General features: G+C 47.1%; 1 protein-coding gene across 1 annotated transcript; it reads right to left on the reverse strand.

The window, feature by feature from the left end:
* Positions 1-3,108: 3,108 nt before the first annotated feature.
* LOC136474965 (serine/threonine-protein kinase MPS1-like) lies at positions 3,109-9,129 on the reverse strand. Its single transcript, XM_066472526.1, has 6 exons — positions 8,701-9,129; positions 7,779-8,207; positions 6,090-6,871; positions 4,991-5,182; positions 4,076-4,237; positions 3,109-3,946 (listed from the first exon to the last, which is right to left on the reverse strand). The coding sequence occupies exons 1-6, from the start codon at positions 8,906-8,908 to the stop codon at positions 3,488-3,490; spliced, it is 2,232 nt and encodes a 743-aa protein (XP_066328623.1). The 5' UTR covers positions 8,909-9,129; the 3' UTR covers positions 3,109-3,487.
* Between the last annotated feature and the right edge of the window lie 913 nt (positions 9,130-10,042).

A 10,042-nucleotide genomic window follows, 5' to 3' on the forward strand; every position in this document is an offset into this window, starting at 1 on the left:
TTTGTGCTTAATTTACATTACTTGCATGATATATTGTGGTTGAGATAATTTCTAGGATTTAGTCGATCTACTTATGTGTGGTGTTCCTACCACTTCTAGCTCTTGATCTGTGATTGTCATACCTGCAGTAAGCTAGAAAATTTCTGCGGTCTAAGTTTTCATTCATGGATTTTGAACTATGATTTGAAGTTGTCTGCAGATGCGGCAGTGCCGCTGTTCTGGCCCGACAGTGCTGCCCTGCCAGAGCGGCAGTGCCGCTGGGTGAATTTGATAAAAGCATTAGTGTTTGTTTTGACAGGTCTATTCACCCCCCTCTAGTCCAATCAGAGATCCTACAACATGGCCTACGGCGCCTGCGACGGCGATGCCGACGGGGAGCCCAAACCACCTTGCCATGGTCGGGAGGAGGGGGGAGGTGTCGGATTTGCCGATTGAGGCCTCCGAGTCGGAGAAGTGAAGCCTCGCAGCAGAGTCCACCGGAGAGCCTAGAAAGGGATTCGCCTCTAGGTCGAGGGGACTCGAACGCAGGACGAGCTCGGCGTGAGCAGCAGCAGCAAGAGGGGGCAGCTCAAGGAACACGGATCTACCCATGCTTCGAGCTACCTCGTCCTCCTCCACCCTGTCTACCCACGAGCGATGGGAGCAGGAGCCGCGCTCCATGGCGGACTAGCCGACGTGACCGGAACGGTCGACGACGGGAGGGCTGGTGGACGCCGGGGCCGGAGTGGTCACTGACGGGTGGAGGTGGACGACGGCGCCGGGGTGGCCACCGGCAGGAGGAGGTGGACGTTGGGGCCGGGGTGGCCACCGACGGGCAGAGCGGAGCGCTCTCTCACCTAGAGAGAGAAACTAGAGAGAGAATGGATTTCTTCTTCACCGACAATATATGTGCTTCGTGTTCTCTCTACATGCATGCCTCTTAGCGGCATCAATAAACCTCTGAATCTTCAACCGGTAATGATGATCTAAGTTTGATAAGTTGTACATCCATGACCTTTCCATCTTGACTTGTACAAAAATTATAATTATAATTTGTAATTAAATATATAGGTATAAAATTATTTTCATTATTTGAATAAGCTTAAAAACCAGTATCTTACTTAGATAGTGTTGTTCAAACTCATCCTCAACCATATCCGAGTCAGAGAAGTACCTTGATTCCCCTATATATTTGAAGACCTTAGCAATGGCAAACTTGCCTGACCCGAGGTTGAGGAGGTTAACCTTCATTGCCATCCACTCCTTAGGTATGAGATTTTGCCACAGAAGCTGCGACTTTGGTGGTTGGTTCAGGGCCATGTCAGAGAGGCCTGATGTAGCACAAAGGTTGTTGGGGTTCCGGACACAGAAGCCCAACCAGAATTTGAGGTCAGGAACATACACCACTCTGCCATCAAACGGCAGCTCCCAGTCACCGGCTTTCCACCACTCACCTTTGGCCGTGTCGAAGCAGTAAGTGCCCTCTCCCATGTATGACAGGCAGGTTGTGCGACCATCCTCCACCACCGTGTAGGAGATGATGCGGGCAGTTTTTTCGTGGGATCCGAAGATGAAGGGTGGCAGTGGAAGAGACTGCCAGTGCCAGTACCAACCGCCGCCGCCTGGGTTACCGAATCTGAGAACGTCGAAGCGGGATTTGAAGTCCAGTCCATACGGTACGCCGTGCACGCCGTGCATGATGTACGTGCCTTCTTCCTTGGCACCGGCGGCCTGGTCGACGATAGAGGCTGAGACATGCACATGTCCCTTGAACTCTTCAAGATCCGGCATGGCCTTGGCAAATCGTTCGTCGGCATTGAACAGGGCGGACTGGCCAACCTCGTTCATGGAGAAAATCCTGCTCTCGCTGCTGCAGGGGCTCAGCAGCCCAAAAGAAGGGCATCTTGGAGATGGAGCTGCGCGCCACGGTAGTGAGGGCCGGTTGCTTGAAGATACACGGTTCAGGTAGCTCCTGCAACCTCTCTATCTCATCACCACCACCAGTGTTGGCTTGTGCGGCTTGGGCTGTTGATGGGTAGAATAGATGTTTGGAGACGTCGAGGCGGTGCAACGAGTACAAGCCTCTCTTATAGTCCTCCGCCACGATGTTCACGAACCGCCGGATCATCGCCATCCCCCTTACCCGACTCAAATCACAAGAGACAGGATCAAAGACTCGTCAGACATAAAAAGGCCTGGGGAAGGGGGAAATAGATTCTTGGGAGGAAGACAGATCTACTGATTTAAGGCCTCGGCCGATCAATCATGAAGACCGCCCCGCCAAGCGAGCGTCGACGGGACTCGAATGGAGCAGAGACCGACCACCTCTAGCGGCGGCGCAGCGAGATTGAGATTGGGTAAGACCTAGGTCTTACGCCATGTGCCTGACCGTCTTTCTGCATGCATGCTGGAAGCGAAGGCCAAAGTGGCTGGCGTCCTGGCTAGCATATCTGAAACACGATCCCTCAGCACCGAATGCGCTTGTCTACTGCTCCTACAGATCGCAAAGGTGAAAGCTGGCAAAACTTGGAGAACTGGAGATGCACAGATCCTCAGCACCGGATGGGCTTGTCTGCCACTCCTATTGAGGGCAGACAAATCTCGCTCCTATCTCTCAGGCACGTACTTTTTTTTTTTACAAAACACAACGGATTCCTTCCATGCTCCAAATTCCAATATCTTATTCGAAAGATCACTCCAAATTCCAATATCACTCCTTTAAAATAGGGCCTCTTTCGATGACCCACCGCCAAGTGATGTGTGCAGGAGTGCTATAGAAACGTTCTGGTACAATATACTCAGTTCACTATCAAATAAAGCGTACAAGGGCAAGTGGAATTGTGGATCACCTGCACTGCTGCACAGGTGGAAGGGAGAACATGGACAAGAAACACAAGGCGCCAACCTCCAACGCCGAACGGGGTACAAACATATCTGCCAAAAACATAACGTGCTGATTCTGGAGTGCACAAGCAAAGAAAAATTACAATCTTCTAAAAGAAGGGATGCAAACCCGATTCACATTCGCAGTTCAAAACTGGACGATTCTCACTGTCCATTGAGTATCGACAAAGGAACGCAACGTAAAACACAAACTACTAATTGCTTCACCTTATTTACACCTGGAGATACGGACTGTTCGCTGGTTGGTTTCTGGACTGATTTGGGCTGGCTGGTGCTGGTTTGTTGTGAGAGGAAAACACTGTTGGCTGGCTGGTTTGGGCTGGCTAAAACCAACAAGCGAACAAGGTGCTTGACTCTAACGTTAACTAGCTGCCATTTCTGACAAAGTGTTACATCAACCTCAAAACACCAGGAAGCAAAGAATGCCAGGGCACCATCAAAATATGCTCCGACGTCTCCAACCGTCGACCCCGATGCCGCCACTCTATTTACAAATTACAACAGATACCCTATCAATCAGGAACGATACAGAAACTAAAACACTAGTGCTACCACTACCCAAGCCCTAGATCAAGTATCTATCAAGATCGTTAAAAACCCATTTTTACTGATCCCCGTCGAGTTCTTCAATTAAACTACGGAGTTTTTGAACCACCGGATTATCCCAGTGGGCTCTGATCCTCTCCATGAGCAACCTACATGGATCATTGTCAGAGGGTGGTAGATCCTTTGGAACCGGAGGATTGAGGAACGGGTGCTTGAGAAGTTGAGGTATCCTCCATCGTTCATTTCGGTCCCAGGCAAGACACCTTTGCATCAAATCAATCAGACATGGGTTGTCAACTGGTTCATACATGATCTTGTGGTTCCTATCAGTGACTTCTTTATATTTGGCCCAGAAAGTCTTGTAGTCTGCAAATGGTGTCTTACCATACACCATCTGGTAAAGTATACAGCCAAGAGACCAAATATCAGAGGGGCGCCCGCACTTGATAACATTACCACCCGAGTCTGTATCATTACACATGAATGCTTCAGGTGACATGTAGTTCAGAGTCCCTACCTGCTCAGTGTAGTGAGAAAACCACAATTAGCCTTTCATAAAAAACAACAAACATAACTCGAGATAATGGTAATATTATTAATATACAAGTGATGCCAACAAAGAAATGCTATAATTGTAACATGGTACCTGAGCATCACGTTGAATATTTGTTGTATCATTCATTATGGCCTTGGCGATGCCAAAGTCAATTAGTTTAAGAGAGCCCCTCACAAGCATAAAGTTTGCAGGCTTCAAATCCGAGTGAACTATTCGTTCCTCATGTATTGTACTGACAGCTTCAAGCATTTGCTACAGTAGAAACGAAAGAAGGAAAAAAAAAATCAAACGGTGTCTGAAAAGGCGAAAAGCTCACATCACTTATTACTCCCTTCGTTTCGCTATGTTTGTCAACGGCCTTTGGAAAAAAAATTCCACAATGTTTGTCCATTGAAGATGCCAAGGGTATAGTTATTACATTTTTTCTACTACCTAGTACCTACCCCTAATTAAATGCTTGGATAGAAAGAATAGGTAATATTATGGCATCGTTATTTCACATTGTTTTTTTCCCTTGAAACTAAGTATTTCCTTGGTCAATGCACATTGTGTGCTGTGAACAGAAATGGAATGACGAGAGTATGCAACTAAAACACTAAGTTCACATAGGGTTCATTATCCCATTGGGCAACAAGATACAACAACTAATTCCGTGCAATTCTTCTCTTTCAAAGTTTTTGCATAAATCTAGAAGAACTTAGATAACTTGCTCAGCATAGATAAAACAAATACTAGTAGCAGAACCAGAAACCAGTTGGCCAGTAAATACAATTGACCTAGCTACCTACCCAGCAGTCTTTAAAAGATTAAAACTAATGGAACTAGCCATGAAGGGTTAATACAACTAGGAACAATAATATATATGACGACTTCATTTAATTGAAATAAAATATGACTTTTGGTTTGAGGGGACTATCATGAGATCTCATCTTTAGCTACAGTACAGCCTAATTATCCAGTACCCAGATGCCTCATTTAGTCTATCTCGGATAAAATGAAGGTTACCTGCCAATAAAAGCGTAGCCAATTTTCATCAATTTTCATATTAGAGTTGCTTCTCTCCTTCCACTTTAGAGCAACCATGTTAGCCAAGTCAATTTCACCATACTCCAGGACCATATAGATAAAGTGATCATCCTTAATTCTTCCATCCCTGGGTGGCACGGAACTTTCTAGAAGTAAACTCTTATCAGTGACCTGGTTGATGCAAAATCCATAGGCATATCAGAATATGTCACTCTGGAGATAGAATGGATAATTTGTGTAATAAGTAAAATTATTCTATGAAAACCAATAAGGACAAAGAACAATTTGACATCAGGTGTATTTTAGATAGCCAGTAGCTGCTGACAAATTACAATCATATGGCAATGTGGTTAAAATCTTTGTCACCACTCACCACACACAATTTACAGCCCTTTATATATGGCCTACAATTTACAATCCTGTATATATAAGACAACTTCTGTAAATACGATCATTGCAAATGTATAGTACTGGAGCTTGTACCAAAGATTTTATATATAGAAAAGCAACAGGTGTTGTTCTTTAAGTACTGAAAGTAAAGCGCAGAATTTTGCAGACATGATAACATTAGGTGGAGGCAACAGAGAGTACTACACACACTAACTGGATAACTCGTATAAAAAAAACTCAAAATAACACCACATATGATACAGATGTTACCAGCTAGATGTCCTATGGGTGAATATGCATCATCTAGTAATGTGCAACTAGGACCAGGAAACAGCAGTGAAGTCTAGTAATATTGTCTGGTAAGTTTATGATATGAATGAATGAGAAATAACACAAAACATAAAAAAAATTACATGATGCAAGTGAAGTTTCATATGTGTTTCTATAAAAAGTGTGAGGGAAAAAATACCAATATAGATCCTTGATTCTATTCATTGATCATCATTAATAATGGTCCTATGGAAACTGTAAATGTTTACATAAAGTTGGTTACACAGAGGCAGGAAATGAAGATGATAATTCAAGAGTAAGTTCTACGAGGAGAGGAAGACAATGCAGTCACTATTTTGGTGGGACAAAGATACCAAAATAGAAAAAAAAAATGGAGATAAGGTTAGGAACTTGGTACCTCGTAATCAATCATCTGAATGATATTGCTCTTTCCTTTCAACTTATTTAAGTACTCAATTTCTTGACAAAACCCATATGCAGTAGGGTAGTCACGGCTTCTAAGCTTGATCTTTTTCAAGGCATATATTATGCAATCTGATGATATAACTTTATGAACTTCACTGCTACCTCCAGATCCTATTTTACCAAGTTTCTGATAAAGTTTCCCATTCACCTTAAAGAAAACATTAGGATCATAATTCTTTTTGTGGCGCTCCTTCTCACCCTTGTTTGGTCGGGAAGCACCACCATCCCTGGCAGATGTAGACTGATCATTTGCAGGTAATCCTTCGGAACACAATCTGCCAATGCTGGAAACAGCTTTGTCCGTGTCACCATTGCCTAGATTTCGAACCTGCTGGTTGTGGGGATTCCAATCACCGACACCAGTTGCACCAGCAGGCTCCTTTTGAGAACCATGGCCCAGTACACCCTTGGATGATTCTACAGCAGATTCTGGCATCTGCACTGGTGAAGTGTATCTGCTAACCTGCGGAGTTTGTAAACTTTGGACAGTAGGCCCTGAGTGTAGAGAAATGGCAGTGACAGATGAACCAATAGCAGAGAAACGAGTCATTGGCTCTCCATGATTGTGATTACGAGCCTCATCGATCCCTCTCCGAGACAAATTAGGCGCATCATATTTGATATCCATATCAACTTCTGCACCAACAATTTCAAGCTCCTGATGGTTCTGCTGGTGATCGTACTGAGCTCCTTGATTTGCAGGAAAATTATCTCCTGCTGTCAATGAAACAGAATGTAGATAAGACGACATACTGTCCATTCTACTATCAACAGTGATGCCTATATTAGACTGTCTCCGACGACGAAATGCAAACCCAAAATACGTCCTCTACAGTGGATTTGCCTACCAAAAACACTCTCCAACGGCTCACCTAGATGTACCACCCATTTTGGCTACCGACCGAAACGAAACGCAAAAAAGCATCCCCTCTCTCCTCGGTACGCAAATCTCCGGTGGCCCGCCCGCGCACGCCTCCGCAACGCCGAGGTGGCCCGCTCCCGCACCGGCCGCGCCGCCGCGCCCGTGCCGACCCCGCTCGCCCGCGCTCGCGGCTGCTCCTCCACCTTCGAGCGCGGTCAGGCGGACCACAGCGGGGAGGACTCCTCCTTCGAGCCGGCGATGAGGAAGGGCGCCGCGGTTGGCACCGGACCGGCTCTCGAGCGGCGGCCGTCCTCGGATCCGCGCTCTCCCAGGGCCACCCTTCTCCACGCCCCGCCGCGTCGCGTCGGATTGCGGACGCTTGTGCTGGCGACGGTGCTGCGGCAGCGGGGGTTGGCGTCGGGGACCATGGGGGTGGGGTCCGCGACGGGTTCTGGTCGCGGACTCGCGGGCATGGTCGTCCTACGCGGGATCTGAGCCGCCATTGATGGGTTTCTTTGGAGCATTTGGTGGCGGATGTTTTGTTTTGGTATGCTCTCTGCCTCCTCTTCTGCATACGCTGTTGGAGAAGGCCTGTTTTAGGTGTCGGACTCGGGCTACTGTGTGTGACCTAAACCAGTGAATGGGTCTCGGTTTGGGTACGTATCGTTGGAGACAGTCTTATCACCTGCAATGTAAACTGATAACTAAACATGTACACAACTTTGCAGTAAAGTATCAAAGAAAGAAAAGGTTTCTTACTTTGTGACGTCAACTGTGGATTACCAACCAAATCAAGTTGTCCTTTCTTGAAACTTTCCCCCATCAATGCACTGCATGATGTAATTTGAGATGACAAAGCTTCCAAAGCTGACTTCTCCGTATCAATCAACAGATTAGCCTCAGTATTCTTCTGGCCAACACTTTGTGCATGGGTATCATTGGTGCTTTTTAACATTGATGAGGAAGCTGTCAACATCAACTCATCTGGGGTAGAGGACCCTAATTTAGGAGTGCTTTGATCAGGCGTCGCATTTGGCAGCCTAGAGGATCCCGACAGGCCTCTCTGAGGCTGCGTAACTTTTTGTTCAGGGTCTTTCGCAACAGAAGGGCAGGCACCAACTTTAGTTGCACGCTCACCTCCGGAAACCAGGACCCTAGTTGCTCTTGGAAGTTTAGACTGCATTGGACCTGGGGCAAGGTCAGTTAGAAAGATCAATACAGTATACAAACTCGAGACAACATCACAGATATACAATACAGTATACAAGAAAGATCAATACAGTTTACAAACTCGAGACAACATCACAGATAGTTCCTAGAAACTCAACAACAGTGACAAAACCACGAAATCATGTGCAAGCATGACATTTTTTTAGGGTACCCAGTAAATCGGAAATATACAGAAGGTAACATGCATCAACATAAGATCAGTACAGTATACCAACTCGAGACAACATCACATAATAGTTCCTAGAAACTCAACGACAGTGACAAAACCACGAAATCAGGTGCAACCATGACATTTTTTATAGGGTACCCAGTAAATCGGAAATATACAGAAGGTAGAGGGACATGCATCAACATACTTAGATTTACAGAGGAGAAGCGCCAAACATAAACTAGAACCCTTGACGGAAACAACATCAGAGGAGGGTAGGGCTCCATAGCCGAATCCACTCACCGAAAGGCCTCTGCCGCTTGACAGCTGCATGAATCTGTTGCAGGAAGCGGGGAGGGGAGAGCGTTAGAGACGAGGACGACCCCGACGACGACGTCAGGTTGGTGGCGGCCGTGTCCCCGCCGGTAGGGACCGCGATGCCCTTAACGGCTCCGGTTCCGGGGGCGTAGGAGGGCGCTGGGGGCCGAGGGAAGCTATCCCTGTTCTCCATAGACGGCGGCGGGGGAGACGGCCGTGGGGCCCACCGGCATCTCGCCGGAGTGGCGGATCGGCGACGCTACGGTTGCCTGACGGCCGACTGTGGGTGAATCGGTGCAGTCAGCAGCGGGCTGGGGAGGCATCGCGAGGCGTGGGCTGGGAGGTGTCCATGAGACGGGATGGCAGAGCTGAAGCGAATCGAAGCGAGCGAGCGGCTGGAGAGGGAGCCGGGGAGGGAATGGGGAGGAAGCCACAAATTTTGAAATGGAGGAAGACGGAGACAAATTCACAGAGAGGTCCGGGGCAAAAGGGTAAAGAGGGACGGTTCGGGTCCGACCAGGTCGGCGTCATGCGACCAATTTTTCCGATCAGTCCCGCGCTTAGCTCTCCACTGCCGCGCATGGGCCGGCTTGTTCGGCCTGCTTCGCTGTCTGACGCGTACGCTATACGGCCCGCTCGGCAGTCCCCATCCGAGCTCGCTCACGCCTCGCGCTGCTACCTCGACGGAAAATATGAATGTACAGTGAGGAGAAGGAGCAGAAATAGAAGAAAATAGTAAAAATAATGTGTGGGAGGAAAGTAACAGTACTCCACCGTCCACAAAATTATATAAAAATATACTAACACTTATAAAACAAAATAATTAGATTAATTATAAAATATATGTCGGTACAGAAAGTGACCAACTAATAAATATTTGTAGTTTTGCTGTACGTTGTGATCGGAGGTGGCCTAGCACTCAATGACATATGATTTATACTGGTTCAGGCAACGTGCCCTACGTCCAGTGTGGGTCGATCGGTGACTTTATTCCTGAGCCCAGGTGCTCGAAGTTTATAGTGGGGTTACAAATGAGAGAGAGATGGGGTGTCCGGTCGGTCTGGTCGGAAGGGCCGAGATCGACAGGAGCTATCCTATGAACGAAGTGTCCAAGCGTGTGCTTGAGGGGTTGCGAGTTATCGATCTAATAAACCTGGACTTGAAGAAGTCGACTTGGGTTAACTGCCTGTGTTTGAAGGAAGCACATCCCCTTTTATAGAAGAAGGGGATGACTTTACAAGTGAGAGGAAGAGAGAGTACGAATGTTTCTAAGCATTGTTGCCCACGCCGACGGGGACGGGATAATGGTGAACGCCCGCAATATTGT

The sequence above is a fragment of the Miscanthus floridulus genome, chromosome 1 (assembly GCF_019320115.1).
Source record: "Miscanthus floridulus cultivar M001 chromosome 1, ASM1932011v1, whole genome shotgun sequence".
In the NCBI taxonomy this organism is placed as follows: Eukaryota; Viridiplantae; Streptophyta; class Magnoliopsida; order Poales; family Poaceae; genus Miscanthus; species Miscanthus floridulus.

Coding starts and splice junctions, on each gene's coding strand:
- LOC136474965 (XM_066472526.1), bottom strand. CDS start 8,908: ATGGAGAACAGGGATAGCTTCCCTCGGCCCCCAGCGCCCTCCTACGCC. Junction 8,208..8,700: donor CAAGCGGCAGAGGCCTTTCG/GTGAGTGGATTC, acceptor ACCTTGCCCCAG/GTCCAATGCAGTCTAAACTT. Junction 6,872..7,778: donor TCCACAGTTGACGTCACAAA/GTAAGAAACCTT, acceptor CATTGACAGCAG/GAGATAATTTTCCTGCAAAT.